At 42.0% G+C, this 19,849-nt stretch overlaps 1 protein-coding gene across 3 annotated transcripts in view; it reads right to left on the minus strand.

Moving 5' to 3' along the window:
• Positions 1 to 2,475: 2,475 nt before the first annotated feature.
• The window catches only part of si:dkeyp-69b9.3 (myocardin), a 32,633-nt gene continuing 15,259 nt past the window's right edge, over positions 2,476 to 19,849 (minus strand). Inside the window, exons 3-15 of one of the 3 annotated variants that reach the window (XM_017714602.2) lie at positions 15,805 to 15,861; positions 14,479 to 14,534; positions 13,088 to 13,154; positions 12,284 to 12,409; positions 11,496 to 11,689; positions 9,905 to 10,048; positions 8,929 to 9,230; positions 7,669 to 7,810; positions 6,381 to 6,821; positions 5,048 to 5,143; positions 4,050 to 4,193; positions 3,886 to 3,940; positions 2,476 to 3,473 (exon numbers count right to left, since the gene is read on the minus strand). In XM_017714602.2, coding sequence (XP_017570091.1) covers positions 3,079 to 3,473; positions 3,886 to 3,940; positions 4,050 to 4,193; positions 5,048 to 5,143; positions 6,381 to 6,821; positions 7,669 to 7,810; positions 8,929 to 9,230; positions 9,905 to 10,048; positions 11,496 to 11,689; positions 12,284 to 12,409; positions 13,088 to 13,154; positions 14,479 to 14,534; positions 15,805 to 15,861 — 2,219 coding nt within the window. In that variant the 3' untranslated portion in view covers positions 2,476 to 3,078. Of the gene's footprint in view, positions 3,474 to 3,885; positions 3,941 to 4,049; positions 4,194 to 5,047; positions 5,144 to 6,380; positions 6,822 to 7,668; positions 7,814 to 8,928; positions 9,231 to 9,904; positions 10,049 to 11,495; positions 11,690 to 12,283; positions 12,410 to 13,087; positions 13,155 to 14,478; positions 14,535 to 15,804; positions 15,862 to 19,849 lie in introns of all 3 variants that reach the window. The other 2 variants (XM_017714601.2, XM_017714600.2) reach the window with 2 other exon arrangements.

Below are 19,849 nucleotides of genomic sequence, written 5' to 3' on the forward strand. Positions count from 1 at the left end.
AGAGAATAGTTTAAGAACAACGTGCCCAAGGATTTGAGATATTTCGCCCTCTAGAGTGCATAATATGGTCAAAAGTTTCAGAGAATTCAGAGAAATCTCTGTGGGGCTAAACTGCTGTTGGCTGAATGGGCGGGGCTAAACCGCACTGCTGTTGGTAGAATGGGTGGGGCTAAGCTGCTGTAGCCTGAATGGGCAGTTATATGGAGAAAATAAAATCCAAAACAAATGAAACCAGATGGAAAAAATCAATTAAGACTTTGTGTTCATGTTTACAACAAACATTTGTCAGATTTAATCATTTATTCAATAAATATACTGATAAATCCGATAAACGGGTCTTTGACCCTTTAGACGGCACTACATTAAAAACCAACATGTTTCTGTGATGGATGTCACCCCAGGGACTCGGGAATTCTTTGACAAACCGTTGCCAATAAACAACGTCCATCACTGATTCAACAAAGGCAAGTTAAGACTGTACTCTGCACAGCTGAAGTCATTTCTCAACAACATCCAGAAACACTGCCAGGCTCAAGCTCGTCTGAAATGGACTGATGCACAATGGAAACATGTACTGTGGTCTGATGGGTCAAACTTTCAGAATGTTGAGGGAAATAATGGCCATCATGACCATCCAGACTGTTACCAGTATAAAGTTCAAAAGTCAGGGTCTATTGTATATTCATAACTGTGAAGGCACCATTAAAGCTGAAATTTGGAGCACCATGCTGCCTTCTAGATGACGTCTTTTTCAGGGATGTCCATACATAACCAGAGTGTGGGTGCTAGACTGGCTTGTCTCTTACTGAAAACATGTAGCGCATTATGAAGTGCAAATTACGAGAACGAAGGCACCGAGTGGTTGCGCAGCTAAAGAGACTTGCTTAATGGACGAATGACAAAAATTTCAGCTTCAAAAACTGGATCCGTTGGTGTCTTCAGGCACCCAACAACTATTAGGTGTCGTTGGAAAGGTGATGCAACACAGTAGTAAACAACTGTCCCATGTTTTTTGGAACATGTTGCAGGCATTACATTTGAAATGAGCACATCTTTACGAAAAACAACAATAAATTTAATTAGAAACAAACATCAAATATCATGTTTTTGTGTCATTTTCGATATAATACGGGTCAAACTGAATTTTCTAATCGCTGCTTTCTATTTTTATCACTGTCCCTGATTATTATTTTGGAAAAAAGGCTTGTATATAGGAAGGCCGATTATGTTTAGAATATGTTTGCACATGCATATGTGTGTGAAATGCCTTTTGGAAGAAGTCACCGAATCATCTCTTTCTCACTCTCTCTATCTTTCTCTCTCTCTCTCTCCCGACATTGCGTAGAGCAGAGAGTCTGTTTGGTCACATCAGTGGACAGAGATGGATGGGTGTGAAAGGAAGGATGGATGAAAGAATGAAAGGGGGGGGGGGGGGGTCACCTCTCCAGGGAGACGCCATCTGAAAGTGGGTAATTACCCATCAAGCATCCAATTGCATACACACACAAGCACGGGCGTGTGCACAACCCCTCGCGGCTTGAAATATTCATCTGAACATGAAAGAACCCGAGTGGTGACGTTTGAGGTTCGGTCCGGTTCTCTAATATACATCAGGCTCAAATTGAATTCAAGCTTTTATTAACTCAAAGTCAGAATTTGGCCAAAAATGACTCATTTCACTGCTTACCTTAAATGCAGTTGATCAGCTGAGACGTCTGGTGTCTAAAGTTTGCTTCTGTAGTTCTGCACTGGAGCTATGAGGCTACTGCAGCTATCAAGTAGTATAGCCGCATTAGCAATTAGCTTTGGGCAAACTGCCCGTATCGTCACACATTGGCCTCAAACTGTGTATATTTGTTAGCAGTGTTGCTAATATGGTTTCTGACACTGTATGGCATACTATACTAAGTAGAACTTGTTAGTTTAGCTAAAAACAGTAGTAGCCATGCTTATAGATAAGAGCGTGGCACTGTATGACACACTGTTACCTACAGGGTGAGTCAAAAGTCACAGGACACCGTTTTATTTCATCTCTGAACACCACAGCAAGTAATGGCTGAGGGGGCCTATGTCTTAGGCTATGTCCGGAACATGGGCAAGGGCAAGTTTTTCCAGTGGGAAGGTGGTCATATAGCATATCAAAAAAGACCGGAATTGTCTCCGAAATCGATTGCCGCAATCAGATTTGCAATATCTCTTGTGGTTCAAAAGTCATCAACACAGAAATTTGCAACAACAACTGGGAACGTTGCCTGTGATGCACAGCTATATGATGTGTTCGATGTGCTGTCCCTGGTGCTGAACACAGAGCTGAAGGCTCACAAGCCTCCACGATGTGGCGCCGAAGGTGATGTTTGTTGTGGATTTTCTCAGCATACACAATTTGTTTGAGACAACCCCAGAGATAAAAGTCAATAATAAAATAAAAAAAAATAAAATAAATCGGTGTCCTGTGACCTTTGACTCACCCTGTATAAACCTTGGCTAAAATGAATTTTAAAAAAAAACAGAATTACATAAAAAAAGCTTTTTTTTTCTTTTTTTTGTGGTTTAGCAGTACCACGTTTGCTAGCTGATAGCAATAGTTAAACTTCCTGCCTGTACATATCACAAAGTTATGGGACTGTTGTTGCTTAGCAACAGGGAGACGCACAGCCAGAAGAATGCAGTTTATACGATGCTAATAGCAAGCATTACAAGCATTTCACTACATTTGCTACAATAGCCTCCAGGGTATAACTATAGAAACTAAAGAGCCCCACGTTTGCTGGAGCTCATCTTCACCCTTGTAGATGTTACAAAGTTAGGATGCTTTTGTTGCTTAGCAACAAGGAGATGGGCAGCCAGAAGACCTTGTAGGATGCTAATAGCACCATTACATGGACAGAGCAAAACTAAAGAAGTAAACTTCGTCCACCAGACACGCATTAGCTGATCGACCACATCATGTCACTTGAGCTGAAGTCCGCGAGCCCAGTGCATGTGCGAGATGGAGGAAAGTGAGGAAAGTGAAAAGTTCAGACAGAATTAGTAGGGCAGAGAATGTTCTGGGGACACGTTTGACCTCTCCTGTGTCCCTCACCACTGCTCCACCATCAGGTCGAGCACTCTGTTGACGTTCAGGTCCGATTCCAGGCCGAAGTCGCTCTCCAGGAACGGAGCGGCCGGCGGAGTGAGAGGCTGCATGCCGGAGCTCAGAGACTCCAGCCAGTCGGCAGGGTCAAAGGTTGGTGCGTTGGACTTCCGCTTCCTGGAGGGGGCGCTCAGGGGCGGAGTGGTGCAGATGGGTGGAGGAGGAGGGGGGGCCGAGTTAGGGGCGCTGACCGGGGAAGGGGGAAGCTCCAGCAGCAGTGAGGAGCACAGCGGAGATGCCGACAGCGCGCTGTCGTCTTTGGAGCTTCGCTGGGGGCTAAGAGACGAGCTCAGGGCGGCGGTGCTGGACGTTTTGATTTCCGAAATGGTGGGAACGTTATCTGGAAAAATAGAACAGTGAAAGGAAATAACGTCAGGATGCCTGGAATGTCTTTATAGCAGGGTTCTGCAAGAACATGCATGCATCTGGAGTCTCTTCAACAATATGTTTATCCTGCAACATAATATTGACATAATCATGTCACAAACGGTTGTTTTTTTTAGGTCCACATTAAAAGCTATTTCTTTTAAGTTAGCTAACAGACACGCTAGAATCATGCTGACTCATGGGCATACAGGGAGGGCCATCCTACCCACCCAAAGAGAGAGCGAGGACAGCTGTGCTCTGTTACGGATTACGGATACGCACTTACGGATGGCTATGGCATCACCAGCGATCTCCCGACTCCTCAGACTCCCAATAGCATGTTTATATGTTACATACAGAGGGAGAGGAAAGTGCTTTTGACTCACCAGAGCAACTAACAGGATCCTCCAAAATGTCATCTATGGACTCACATGGGTCCATCTAATATAAAGAGAAACATGTAATTATGACGCCCCATTTTTTACCCTAAACACCACTCAAAGAGATAATATCAAGGGCAGTTATTTCTCTCTCCCTTCCTGACACGCACCTGTACTTTTTGAATGGCCTCCTGCAGGAGTTCCTCCAGGCTGCGGTCCGCAGGGGGTGAGGCTTGCACTGGACTTGCTGTGATTTGGACAGGGAGCTCAAAATCCTGGCCAATGGAATCACACGGCTGACAGGAGAACACCTGCTGATACAGCGAACAGAGCAAGAGAGGGGAGCTTTATCTGTTTAACTGCCGCCTGGGAATCTAAAGAGAATACTTTACAGCGAGTGTATGAACTAGAGGCGTGAAAAGCAGTGTGTCAGTTTGAAAGAGCTGATTCAGCTGCACCCATTTACTGAAACTGAAAAAAAAAAGTTTTGTTTTGTAAAATGTGAAACTGAACTTGCTGAGAATTGGTGTTTTTGTCTGTCTGTCTGTCTGTCTATCTGCATATCTTTCTGTCTATCAATCTATCTATCTATCTATCTATCTATCTATCTATCTATCTATCTATCTGTCTATCTGTCTGTCTGTCTGTCTGTCTGTCTGTCTATCTATCTCTGTGTCTGTCTGTCTGCCTGCCTGCCTGCCTGCCTATCTATGTGTCTGTCTATCTATCTATCTATCTATCTATCTATCTATCTATCTATCTATCTGTCTGTCTGTCTGTCTGTCTGTCTGTCTGTCTGTCTGTCTGTCTGCCTGGCTATCTATCTATCTATCTCTCTGTCTGTCTGTCTGCCTGCCTGCCTGCCTATCTATGTGTCTATCTATCTATCTGTCTGTCTGTCTGTCTGTCTGTCTGTCTATCTGTCTGTCTGTCTGTCTGTCTGTCTGTCTCTCTATATTGGTGGCAAATCTACCAAAAACCATCTCTATGACAATGCTAATTTCTGGTAGCGCCTTTATGGAATTTCTGATATGATGTTAGCGCCGAGCTAATGCTGGTGCACACAAACATTTTTTGTCCGTTCGAGATTAAACCCGGACATGTGAAGCTTGTCCGTTCACGAGCACGACAACGTTTCTGTTCTCTACATACGGCGGTTTATACTGACCTGTGTGAAGAGCATTTCCTGTCCGTCTGTGTCTGGTTTCCCTCTGGAGCATCCCGGGTCCTGTTGCAGGAAGGGATGTAGGGAACCTCCACAAGGCTGAAAGACGTACAAACCAAATGAAAGATGAGTAAAGACATTAACTATTAGACAGACAGACAGACAGACAGATAGACAGATAGATAGATAGATAGATAGATAGACAGACAGACAGACAGACAGACAGACAGACAGATAGATAGATAGATAGATAGATAGATAGATAGATAGATAGATAGATAGGACTGATCAGGACTGTGTGAGCATTTCAGACGGTGCCTTGATTAAAGGTGGCATAACCACAGCAACATGAACAACCCCAGCGGGAGACTTTTTCATTTTTAATGCTCTTGTTTTCTGGCAGAGGTCAGACTTTGAAGCTGGGTGAAATATTGAATTATGGAGGTAAAGTTACTATGGTAACCGTGGTGCTGTTAATATGGGATGTGGACATGTTAACCCCTAAAAATCTCAGGCTTATTACATAGTAAGGCTTATTATTCAGTAACTACAGGGACTTCAGTGCAAACTGGTTGAGGTGTTCTTATAGAGGTGTGTAATAAAACTTTGCCCCCCGCTGGCCAATCATATAAACACTGTTAGAACCCTTGGCGAATGGTGTTGGGTTCATTTCTGGCTGATTCCAGGTTGTTCAGCTGTTCTTCTGTCACAGCTGCCGACTGAAAAGCTGCTCAGTGGTGACGACGGTTTGGGAATTTAGCGTCGTCTCGTCTTCAGAGTCGGACCAAATCGGCTGTCGGTCAGATGTGGTCTTAACAGTGTCTGTTTTCTGTTTGTGGCAAAGCGAGAAGTAAAAAATGTTCAAATGGCTTGAGCGTCTCCTACAGCTGTCAGAGTTGTTGCCTAGCAACGGCGTCTCAGTGGAGATAATGTTTATGTTTATGTTTAAGTTCATGTTTAAAAAGTGTTTTGAAGCTTAGCAGCATTTTCCATACAACCAAAGTGGGTCGTGAGCTGAATTATTTCCCCGTTGTGGGACTAATAAGGGTCAATTAATCTTAATAATCTTGGACTTGAAAATCGCTTGCAGCCTAAAGGGGGTTCCTAAGAGACGTTGTGTTACTATATTATTTAATATGTGGCTTCAATCAAGATGTTATTTTAAACAGTTAATCTTAAAAAATATATTTACAAAAAATTAAATAGAAAGTATCGTTCAGGCATATTAGCTAGTTCGCTTGCGAGTATTGTTTGTAGTTTGTCTTGACTCTGATTGGTCACTTGACATCAGTATTTTTTTTGAAACACAGTCCTGCTCAGCAACACAGGAACTTACCTGTGTGACTGTATCCAGTGCTTTCTCTCTCGGTCTGCTCCGAATCCTCTCCCTCATCTTCAGCTCCACACTCAGCTCCTCCGCTGCCTGCTCTGACCTCCAGAGGGCGCCAGAGGGCAGTGGGGGTGAGGGGGCCTGCAGGCTCGGGCTGGAGCCCGCAGAAGAAACCGGGGAGGTCAGGTAAGCAACCCCAGTCAAGCCCTGCTCCACCAGCCCTGAAGACTGGATGTAGATGTGAGAGGGGCTGGTGGAAACATCCACATTAGAGATGCTCAGGCTGGGCGGCTGGGAAGGGTCCAGGGTCACCTCCATCTGGGAGAGAGGGGCGGGGGTTAGCTGGGGGCGGGGCATCTGGAAGGGGCGGAGTCTCTCCAGCAGGGCGGGTTTGGTGCCGGAGACCGGGAGTCCACGTTTGCGCAGCTGCTGTCGGAGTTCAGACACCTGGGAGAATGAGAGGCATGAAAAACACTTACGCTGTGTTCAGATTTGCGGTGAAAAACTGTGTGAACCAGTTTGCTAGAGCGCCACCCTGAGGCAGAGCAGTGCTGCAGCTCTAGTTAATCTAGACCACCAACGACAGAAGCTGACTCTGTGGGTGAAGCAGCTACACATTGAGCTCCACTGAATCTGTATCTGAGCATCTATTTTTCCCTAACAGTTCATTTTCAAGAACCCCCCAGAATTTTCAATTTGGGACATTCAGGGGGTCCTAGAGGTTATTTAGGGAGTCCCAGACCCCCGAGGACCCCTTGTATTTCGTAGTTGATGGAAATAGATAGTCATTAGAGGGGAGCCTTAGCAGTGCAGACTGTTTATTTAACACTCTTTCTATTTTTTAATGTATAGCGATGTACCCTGTGATGAATTGGTGGCCTGTCCAAGGTGTTTCCAGCCTTCTGAACAATGCCTGCTGGGATAGGCTCCAGCACCATCCACGATCCAGAAGGATAAGTGGCTTAGATAACGTGTGTGTGTGTGTGTGGGTGTGTGTGTGTGTATGTATGTATACTACTGGGTTCAACTGGAATTCAACATCTGGTTAACTCCACTGTTTGTTATGGTTGAAGGCAAAAGATGGGAAAACTGAACTCTTGATGGAACGTTCTGCTTACTGCTATGGTTTGGCAGAATTTTCCATTGCGGCTCCATTGAAAACAATGGAATATCCAGTTTGCCATCATTCTTCTAAAGCCAACATATGAACGCAGCATCATCGGCTGATCGATTACATTTTGGGGAAAACGTGGTTTTGGAATCTCTTTTAGCAAAGATGCAATGAGAGTGTTACCGTTAAGTCGTCAAGGTTTGGAGGAAGTAATTCCGGCTTGTGGGTGGGACTTGTTCCTCGGAGGGTGGGGTTTGATGCCAGGGCAACGGGCTGAGGGCAGCTTTGCGGCACAGCTCCAGAAAAGCTCACGACTTGGTTCTCACTGCTGATTGGATACATAATGTGGGTGTCAGAAAGTCCTCTTTGCTGATGCATATGAATAAACATATAGATGTTAAATGTTCTATTTTATGAAATCCATAAAAACCAGATTGTTGAAAATTATTGTATATATATATATACACACACACACACACACTCACCAGCCAATTCAATTGCTTGTTAACACTAATAGCTAATCAGCCAATCACACGGCCGCAGCTCACTGCATTTAGGCCTGTAGAGGTGGTCAAGACGACCTGCTGAAGTGCAGATCGAGCATCAGAACGGGGAAGAAAGGGGATTTAAGGGACTTTGAACGTGGCGTGGTTGTTGGTGCCAGACGGGCTGGTCTGAGTATTTCAGAAACTGCTGATCTGCTGGGATTTTCACACACAACCATCTCTAGGGTTTACAGAGAACGGTCCGAAAAAGAGGAAACATCCAGTGAGCGGTCAGTTGTGTGGACGAAAATGCCTTGTTGATGTGAGAGGTCAGAGGAGAATGGGCAGACTGGTTCCAGATGATAGAAAGGCAACAGGAACTCAAATAACCAACCAGAATCTCTGAGGAACGTTTCCAACACCTTGTTTAAAGTCTGTCATGAAGAATTAAGACAGTTCTGAAGGCAAAAGGGGGTCCAACCTTTTACTAGCAAGGGGTACCTAATAAAGTGGCCGGTGAGTGTGTGTGTGTATGTGTACATACATACATTTATAAATAGTGATTGGTTTCATCAATTCACCAAAAAGGGTTCTGCTATCATCAAGTACCAATAGAAGAACCCTTTTAGGTTCTATACACAACCCGTTTCAAAAGGTTTCTATATAGAACCATGTACAGCACATGCTCCATCAATCTGAAGAACCCTCTCACAATACAAAGTGTTCCTTGAGCATTTATTCTGAATCAAACCCTTTGGTTTGAGCTGAATGTGTCGATATGGGATTTAGCTTGAATGTAAATGTAATAAATCACTTATCTATTCAACTATGCAACTATCAGGAAATTTAAATACTGTAATGAAAGGGCATCAATAACTCCAGAAATCGAAGGGTTAATACGCCTTACAGCCCAGTACGGAGGGTTCTCAGGGTTCTCTCGTGTTAGTTGCTGATGTACCTGGTTGCCACAGTGAGCTGCTGCTGGTTGAGAATCTGCAGCTGCAGGAAGACCTGCTGCTGCTGTAGGAGGCGGGAGTAGGCGGGGTCGATAGGCTGAGCCTGACTGGTGCTGCTCTTTTGAGAATTACTCCCAGATCCGCCCCCTGACCCGCCCCTCTGGTCTGGGGGGATGTACTGGTGGTACTTCAGCTTCCTCATTTTAGGCTTACAGTCGCGTGTCTTGCGTGGCCGCGGGGGGCGGGGTGTTGATAATGACCCCCCCAGGGTGGAAAGATTGGGTGTGGTTGAGGGCTGAACTGTCTGAGAGACAGAAACGAGTAAAGAAAAAGGAAGAAATTTCGACAATTCAAAAAGAGAATCATCGTTAACTCTGTTGTTAACTGTAAAGTATGTAACATAAACAGAAATGATACATATAAAACCATAATTAAGTCTATGAGTTCATTTACAGGGTCAAGTCTTTTTAATTGTGTAACAGCAACAACAACAACAATAATAATAATAATAATATTAATAATAATAACAACAGTAACACTGGAGATGCATAGGAAAAAATAAAACATAGCCAATGTAATGAAAATATGAATTCTATCAATTAACAAATAATAAGTTCATAAAATAATATAATAATATTATTATAGAATAATATATAACAATATTTTAATTATATAAAAAAATAAAAATATGCTGTAATCTACTCACACAGCCTCGTATCTCCAAAATTGTCACTTTACAGTGGAAGGAAAAAACCTACTTTACTTTTAATGGAAGTCAATGGAACCAGACGTTTTTCTCAGTCATTTTGAGTCATTTCTTTTGGTCCGTTCTTCATGAAATTTACACACAACATAAAGGCCAACAAGCTTTTTTAAATTAGGTCAAAAACTGAAAATCGACAAAAATGGAAATACGAGGTTTTGTCCTGACCGCAGCGAAAAGCATTCAGGCCTCTGACCCCCATCTCTAGTGTCTACCTTTGGCAGCAGTGGTGTTGTCTGAGAGGACATGTACACCCCTTTGGGTCTCCCAGTCATTGCTATGGAGTTTGACCCCGCCACCGTCACGGCCACTGGCTGACCGACACCCTCTGCGGCTGGAAACAGCGCTAAGCTGCACTGCTGTTGGGAGAAATCAGCACATCATAACATTTACAGCTGTATTTGGATTTCAACTGTAACTGTAATCAATATAAATGTTATTACTGTATACCATGCAGGGCCATTTCAGACACCCACCTCAGCCGTATGATTTTGTACGCAATAATGAAATGGAAAGAAGTCTAAAATATTCTTTATATACAGAGAAGATAAACAGCTAAACCTCCAGCAGCTTCCATTTAATATAAACAATCATGTGCAAAAGTTTGAACACCTCAAATCAAATTACTTGTTTTGTTTGTGCAAATAAATTAGCACAGTGTAACATACTGACGAAAAAATCAAGCATATAATCCCGAATGCGCCATAATTTTTAGACTGGCACTGTTTCATTATCTCATCTAGCTGGTTAAACGGTGATTGTGCAGAAAAATGAGCAGAAAAAAGTTCACTTAGAAAATCAACAATACATGGATTATACATACATGTCTATATATATGTGTGTGTGTGTGTGTGTGTGTGTGTGTATATATATATATATATCACTGCTGTCGGAAGGAAACCTCGTATCTCCAAAATGGTGACTTTACAGGAGAAGGAAAAAACCTACTTTACTTTTAATGTAAGTCAATGGAACCAGACGTCTTTCCAAGTCATTTTGGGCCGGTTAAAGAACAGCAGGCATTTGCAAAGAATGTCAAAAACGGAAAAACGACAAAAAATGGAGATATGAGGTTTTGTTTTGACGGCAGCGATATATACACACACACACACACACACACACACACACACACACACACATAAATATCGCTGCTGTCTGAACAAAACCTGGTATCTCCATTTTGGTCGATTTTCGTTTTTTGACATAATTTGATAGTCCAAGTTGTTCTTTACATTGTGTGTAAATTTAATGATGAATGGACCAAAATAAATCACTGGGATAAAAATGACTTGGAAAAAAACGTCTGGTTCCATTGACTTACATTGAAAGTGATGCACGTTTTTCCTTCTCCTGTAAAGTTACCATTTTGGAGATATGAGGTTTTCTTCCAACAGCAGTGATATATGTGTGTGTGTGTGTGTGTGTGTGTGTGTGTGTGTGTGTATAATGAACTTATTGTCCATAATAATAATTGTATAGTAATTAAAATAATTGTACTATATAATAATATGTAATAATAATAATTATAGCATATAAATATAAATATGATGCTTTGGCGTAATTTTCTTAAATGGTTTAAAGCAAAGCCACCAATTTTGTCCAATATCATGATATCTTATGACTACATTACATAAAAAAATTATATAACAAAATAAAATATTAAATATATATATATTGTTTATAATAGGAGCCGATGGGCAGCTGCAGCTGAGCCTATCGTTCATGGTAAAGGACTGTACGCTACAGATCCAGCAGAGGCAGATGAGGCTCAAAAACACTGGACTACATTATTTAACTGTGAAATACCTGAACGCTGCTTGGACTGCAGCTGATGGGCGTGGCAACAGGTGAAACGTCACTCAGCGATTGGTCACTGCTCAGTCCGGGTGACGAGGAGAAGCCAGGGGACTGGTGAATCCCGAGTTGCTCAGGAGACGCCGAAGAACACGAGGAGACATCATCTTCGAAGACATCTGAAGGTGAGGTGAAGGACACGGCAGCTGAGAGAAGAGAAGGAGAGAAGGGTCAGGATCATCGGGGTCAGGTTCGAGGCTCAGACCGAGTTTTATTAATAAGCTGTAGTTTTAGAAACTGTAATAATGTCCAAGACAATTACGTAATGTCTGCAATCTACAAACTGCTGGGCTGGTTTTTTCTACCCAAACGTCGGGTTGAGCCGGGTTGGTTGGTGTGTTGGGTTGTTTCCACGGCGCTTGGTAGTTTTTAGGTCATTTTTTGGGGAGCCCAGCTGCTGGATTAGTTATCACTAACCACCAGAGAACCTACACGAGTCTTCTGAGCTTTATATTCAATGTTGAATGCTATTAAAACACCAGCCAACTGACCGAAGCTCCATCCTTGCCCTGATAATGAACCTTCATCCAAAGTCACTTAGATCTTTAGATCCAAAATAAAGGTCATCCATACCTGCTCAGCATGTTCATACAAGCTACAGAGCATGTATAATTATAATATAACATAACATGTGATTGCTTAACTGTATCGTGTCAGCTGTCTGGAAGCATCTGCGCTCGTTATGTTCTTCCACTCATTTATGTATCTGTGTTTTTGAGTGTGCCGTTAGTTCCACTCACTGTTTTCCAAAGGCAGTACGTGTTTCTGGAGAAGCTCCAGCCGTCCTGGTCCTTTCTGAACCTTCTCGCTTGCATCATCAGTCAGACGAGCTTTCTTCTGCCTCTGAGCTGCGCCACAGGCCCTGTCTATTGAAAGGAGAGGGGGTGAGAAGGTAAGACTTGGTCTGCTATACATATTCAGAGTGGCGTGGTGTGAAAACGTTCACTGTAGAAAAACTTACAGAGCCTGAACTGCTCACAGTGGTGGTGATAGGAACCAGACGTCCACCTCTAAAAGCTCCCTCACTGAAAGTTCCTACATGAGATGGTTATGAATTCACTGTCTGATGACTGAGATGCTGTTTTATGATTTTTGGCCTTGAACATATTTTTAAAATGTATGTATGGTGGAGGGATACGTGCAGGATGTTCTAAGGCAAAACAGTCCCCCAAAAAACTATTTTGCCAGATTTTTCCATCATCAACATTGAATAGAAAGCTCAGAAGACTCGTGTAGGTTCTCTGCTGGTTCTGGATGGTAAATAAAGTGTCTATATCTGTGTTGTAGTCATGGCGACGCCTGGTTCCCATCACCACCACTGTAAAGACGTCTGAACCGTTTCACAGCAGACCATCATTGGCCTTTTCCTGAGTGACAGGTTGTTAATATTATGCTAACTTGCCAAAATCGTACACTATTAAGATGAATATACTGTAGATGCCTTATACATATCCAGTGTTTATGCCTTATACTTTTCCAGTGTTTAGCAAACAACTGGGACACTTTCTGATATTTCTCAAAATATCTGCCAAACAGTGAATCACCTTGTGCAGCTTCAGCAGCCAGACCACTAGGGGGCGACTTCAGAGTGGCACCATCCTCTGTCTGGTGCTGCATCAGGAAACAACCCAGTCAGACCAACAGGCAAAACATAAAACATACTAATCACAGCATATATATATATTCATATGAGAATTTGCATACAGGCTGACATCATATAGAGGCCATTCATCATATAGAAGGCTTTCATTTTTCCCTTTTCCTCTGAATTATTCACGTTCCATCTGCATCCAGTGTACACAGCAAGCTGACATTAACCCCTTACATGCTAAGCGGGTGGTCCACTTGCGGCTTGCTTAGCATTTTCCAGGCGGCCCACCGGTGGTTTAGCCAAGCATTAGACAAAATTCCACTTATCGTGGCTCATTTTTCATCCACAGTCCAATTCCCTAATTTTCCTTCCTTCATTCCTTTAGTTATACTATAATAATTTTAATTTAGCACCGAGTCAGAAACATTTTCTATGAAATAGCCTATTTGTCTTAATAAATATATAAATAATATATATAATAAATATTTGTCTTAGTTTATTTTCCAAAATAAAAGTCTCTGTGCATTTAAAATCTGTTTGAGGGGATTAAAACCTAGCTATCTGGGTGGTCCGAGTGGTAGACCAGCAGTGGGAAACAGCCAGTGGGTTGCCGACCTTATCAAACCAGCGGACCGATATATGCTCGCTATCTGGAAACAAACAACCGCGAGAGAAAAAAAATGACTGGGCTTCATCTAAAATGATTTTATAGAAAATGATGTTACTGAACTGGATTAAAATAATTTCCTGAGCTAATTTACAAACGATAACCAAGGAAAAGAAGTGGGAAAAATAAGTAAAGATGAATGGACTGAGAAAAATGGTCCAAAATGACTTGGATAACACCATCTTACTCCATCAACTTCCATTACAAGCTAAGGAAGGTTTTTCCTTCTCCTGTAAGGCTGCTATTTGGGAGATCCTGGGGGTGACGACATACTTCAGTGGCTGCACTTGCGTTTCACCAGAATAAGTATTTTGAGTGTTTTTACAAAGCAAAGATCTTTTCTACTCAGTTCTGCTTAGTCTGACCATTTCAGACTGGTCATCACCTCCTCTCTCCGTAGATTAGTGTGCACTCCACCCATGTGCACTCCACCCATCAGGTATCAGCACATACTTTATAAACTATAACCAGTGGCCTTTCAGTGTGGACAAAACACCAGTCGGAAAATCGCCCAGCAAAAGCATATTAGTACTTTTCCGTGTTATGGACTCTGACATGGAAAACTTGTGCACTCAAGTTTCTCCGCTTCACTTCCACAGGCTGCAGCTGATTCTCTCAGGCCTAACAGCTTTTCTCTACCAGTTTTCAGGATCATTGATTTCAGATACATCACTCACCGCTGCAGCGTTAGCCTCGCTCTCCCCTGCTTTGTCAGGGCAGGAGGCCTTCACACCTGCAGAGAGAAATACAGTAAAATGTACTGTTTATTAATTATATAATAATTGATAATAGTCAATAAGTAATACGTCATAAGATTAATAGGCCTGTTTAAGGTGTTAACTACATCATTTACATATTAGCGTCATAGTAGGTGATAATATAAAGATATAAATAAAAGTTATATTAGTTACAGAATAATTCATATTAGTGAATAATTCATAGTGATTACTGAATAATTCATAATAGCAAATAATTCACAGTGGTTACTGAATAATTTTTTGCAGTTACTGATTAATTCATAGTGTTTATTGAATCATTTATAGTGATCACTGAATAATTCATAATAGTTACTGAATTATTCATAACAGTTACTAAATCATTTATAGTAGTTACTGAATAACTCATAGTGGTTACTAAATAATTTATAATAGTAAATAATTCATAGTGGTTACTGAATAATTCATAGTGATCACTGAATAATTCATAATAGTTACTTAATAATTTGTAGTGGTTAGTGAATAATTCATAGTAGTTACTGAATAATTCATTGTGGTTTCTGAATAATTCAAAATAGTTACTGAATTATTCATAATAGTTACTAAATAATTTATAGTACTTACTGAATAACTCATAGTGGTTACTAAATCATTCATAATAGTAAATAATTCATAGTAGTTACTGAATAATTCATTGTGGTTTCTGAATAATTCATAATAGCTACTGAATAATTCACAGTGGTTACTGAATAATTTGTAGGACTCACTTGAAAATGAATAGTGATTATTACTCATTCAATTACTGAATGATTCGTATTAGTTACTGAATAATTCACAGTAGTTATTAAACAATTCGCAGCCGTTACTGGGTATGACAGCTCTTACACTAAAAAAGTCGCTTAAACGGTACTTCGAGTTTACATGATGTAAATGTGTCCAGTGGCTCAACATGAATGAAATATGTTACATCAACATCATTCCTGTGTCTGAATAATTAATTAGCTTACTTAATTTGAGTTAAAGTAACGTTCAGTTTGTGTGGAAGCGATCCACACATTTGAGTCGTTTCAGTTCAGTGACACTTTCTCTCAGTGTGAATTAGTCATGGTTATTATTGAACAGCCATAAGATTAATATCGAAGTAATGCGTCCGGAGCTGAAACGGTTGAGGACGCAGGAAGCTGGGAAAGCGGCGAAGATGAAAAGCTTAAAAGCAGGGAGTGAAAAACAGAGAGAAATGTGCTAATTTCTCACTGTGCATGCTAGCAGGGAAGAGCCCACCCTCACCAGCGTCAGCGCTCAGCTCCTTCTGCTGCCTGCGGTTCTGAATCCTCAGCTGCAGAACTGGAGACGAAAGAGAATTACAATAAAGTCGCCAGTCATTTCAGTGAATCAGTGAACCTTGAAAGCTGAATTCTGTCTGTACTTTAGTCCATGTTTACGGATAACAGTGAGTCTCAGAGTCTCAGAAACAACATAATCAAGGCCTGAACCCATTTCTTCGTTTCAACCCTACACCTTGTTTTCGGGGGTCACTTTGCCTCTTGGAACTGAGCTACAGGGCAGTGGTTGAGATCTTCCTCTACAAAATGAGACCCTCTAATAAAAGAGCATCACTTCATTAACAGCTACTGGCGCCGCTCTGTAGGCGACCCTGCCCGTCTGCAGGGACAGCAGAGGAGGGGAAAGTTCAGCTCCTCACTGCTGGGCTTTAGTTACATTTAGGGATCATACGCCTTCAAAGAGGGGGGCAATTATTTATTATCACCCCCCCTAATTCTTCAATATCAAGCCAGACTCTTCTTAGAATTCTTAGAATCAGTGTCAGAACTGCTGCACCATTTAAGGTGGAACGGGAAAGAATCGTGTTTCAAAAGTTCTAATTCAAGGGCGCGTAGCAGCGACGGACAGAGCAGCGGCGATTTCTCTAAGACCGCATGGAGCGGGTTTTTCACTGCTTCCAAACTCGCCGCTCGTTGGATAAAGGCCACGATTTTGTCCCGCTCCCGGACGCTGAGCGTCTCTGGGGTGAATGGAGCTGGGGGAGGGCGGGTCTGGATGCAGAGCTTCTGCAAGATGATTGGAGGATCAGTCGAAAGGCTGAATCCCGTTTTGATTGACAGCTATTTTGACCTTTTAACATCGAAAGACAAACTGCAGCCCATTTCTTGGTGTTTGGTGAAGTTACTCGCGCATTTCCACTGTTCACTGCGTAAGTAAAACAACTCAGTGTTTCCCTGTTTCAGGTTAACATCATTTCCACATCTCCTTGTTGGAGTTTAATTTCGTTCCGTTAGTTCGTTCAGTCACTCGTTCACACTGCTGGCTCGGTCGGAGTGAACTAGCCAGCTAGCAAGGTTCACACGATGGCAGACGATGCTGATATCGTCGACCTGATTTTGGCAAAGCCGTTCGATGGCGTTCCTTACGAGGAGGAGGTTAGGATTAAACAGCAGGGCAGATCAACACCTGAGACTGATTTGGTGCAGTAAGTAGGGAAGGTAACAGGTCTGTTCAGCTCTCCTGGTGTGACAGTTGGACTGGAAGTGCTGTGACAGAGAACATGCACTGCTGGCCAGGCCTCCTGATGACATCAACTCAGGGACCCTGTCTGGTCTGGTCAAAAGTGGGTTTTGGGGGTCTGTCTAACTAAGGCCGTTTTCTTGAAAAGAAAGCAGGGGGCAGAATTTGCGTATAAATAAATTGACGAATTTTATGATATAAGCCGACAACAAATCGTTGCCGCATAATTTCTTTGCAGCGGTCACGTGACATCGTCTCCTTGAGACACGGCGCGATTTAGTAGTCGTGCTGTATAACAGTATAAAACGGTATTTATGATGACAGATATATATAATGATAGATACAAATTCTAAAGACTTTTATTTTGAATTTACTGCAGAAAGTGAAATATACTGATGATAATGATATGGAGAAATTACAGCAACAACAACAATCAGTATATATTTATATATTTACAGACACAGGGAGAGAAAGACAGATGTTACTAGGCTTTCTGGATGCACCTCAGAGCTGCTGCCTCAGTGCTTCTCTGTGAATTAACATAATAAATGTTGACTTATGGTCCTGCTAATTGCTGGCAAGAAGGAGGGGTGATGTCCCGAGGATCCTGAAATCTCAGTCATGCTAGCGCTAGACGTCAACACGCAATATGTAGGGGTAGGGCTAAGTGGTAGGGGCGAGGGGTGAAATGGGATTAGGCCCAAGTCTATTAGATACACTGAACAGCGCCACACGGTCTGATGCGAGTGAGTGGTGATTCAGGCCTGCAGTTAGCATCATGCTAACCGGCTGAGACTGTTTGAGCTTCTATTCAGTGTTTTTTGACACGCTTTAAAAAGACGGTTCTTCAAGGGTTCTTTAGTAAAGGCAATGGCTCTATTTAGAACCATTTCATGCCTTAATGGTTCTTTGCATGGGGAAATGGTTCTTCAGATTGATGGAGAGTGTGTTGTGTGTTGTTCTATATGGAGCCTTTTTGAAAATGTTCTGCTATTGTTATGATGTCAAGCTTGTGACAAGAGAAGAACCCGTTTTTTGGTGCTATATAGAACCCTTTAACAAGATCTCAGAGACTGGAGTTTCACTGGTAGCCACGTTATCGATTGCAGAGATTTTATACAATGTCAAAATCTGAAGCTGTGGTGGAAATGAGGGCACTGTTAAAGCTGTATTCTGGCTAATAATTGACAGATTCGGCACTCGCACTGAATTTTTAAAACGTTTACATTTGCTTCATTATTTTCTTCAGTTGGACACCCAGAGTGGCTTTGGTGTGAAACGGTTCAGACGTCTTTACAGTGGTGGTGATGGGAACCAGGCGTCGCCATGACTACAACACAGATATAGACACTTTATTTACCATCCAGAACCACCAGAGAACCTACACGAGTCTTCTGAGCTTATATGGAATGCTGATGATGGAAAACAGTGGAAAATCTGGAATAATGAGTTTTCTTTGAGGACTATTTTGCCGCACAGCGCCCTGCATGTCTCCCTCCACCATGAATGGAGTTGAAGTTCTCTAAACTCTCATAAAACAGCGTCTCAGTCATCAGGCAGTGAATTCCGAACCAGTTCATGTAGGAACTTTCTGTAGGAGCTTTTAAGAGGGACGTCTGGTTCCCATCACCACCACTGTGAACGGTTCTGACCCGGTTAGTTTATCTAGAACTGAGCGTTTCACACCGAACCGTTCTGATCGACTCTGTTTACATCTCCATTTAATTAGCGAGAAATGTAAAAAGATCAGTGGAGTTCTCCTTTGAAAGTGCTCATAGTTGCCAAAACACCGATAAATACGATTTCTGAACAGTGTGTGATCATTTTGCCACAACTATCAGGATTTTCTCCAATGCATTCTGATTGGCTACTATAGCCATGTGTACACACAGCTGTGTAGCAGGTTGATTCAATTGGCTGCTCTGAGTCTCCGCTCAGTCACTGGCATTCACAGCATTGCAACTTTAAAAGTTCTCTTTGAAGCAGCCTTTAAGCGAGTTTCCCGATGCATTTGTTTCTAGCGGGTTTGTTTTAGTTGTGGCCCTATTTTGAAAAATCGTCCGAACCTACAAGCTGTGCTGAAGCAGTGATCACTTCGCATGTCCGTCCCACAGCCTTTTCCTGTGAGGGTAGTTCGTGGCCATGTTCACGGGACTCTCTGACTGAGCTCTGCTCCGAAGGTGTAAGATTTTATGACTTCAGGCTCTGTAAAGTACACCGTGCCACTGGGGACCTTCGCATGATCATAAACCAGCGAGTCACTGCGTGCTTAAACGTGCTCACTCACTTGCAGAACCCAGTTTGGATTAAATTTCCAATTATCTTATATCACCCAGAACATGTAATGTAAAAATGTAATAATAATGTGATACAAACTCTGAAGCGATAATGCAATTACATTTTTGTAATGATAGTGTTATAACAAGCAATAATAATAATAAGCACAAAAGCACCGCACAAGAGCTGGTAACTGCTTTTAAAAGTATTACATGAGCCTTTAAATAAATAAATAAATAAATAAATAAATAAATAAATAGACTTACACATATTATACAGCACTGTGTGAAAGTTTTAGGCATCTAACAAATTTTTAAAGATGTGACCTCAGCAGTGAATTTATCACAATATCCATCAGAATAAAGTCGTATTCATAATTCAAATAAACAGAAAAACAATAAAAAGTAACAAGAATTTCTCGGGTCCATATTTTTCCGTGATCCCTTCACAGCCGCCACAGAGACTCGTTAATATCATCAATTACATCATGAGCTCAATTTACTGAGCACTGATTGGTCAAACCAGGAGCTGC

The sequence above is a fragment of the Pygocentrus nattereri genome, chromosome 3 (assembly GCF_015220715.1).
Source record: "Pygocentrus nattereri isolate fPygNat1 chromosome 3, fPygNat1.pri, whole genome shotgun sequence".
Lineage (NCBI taxonomy): Eukaryota > Metazoa > Chordata > Actinopteri > Characiformes > Serrasalmidae > Pygocentrus > Pygocentrus nattereri.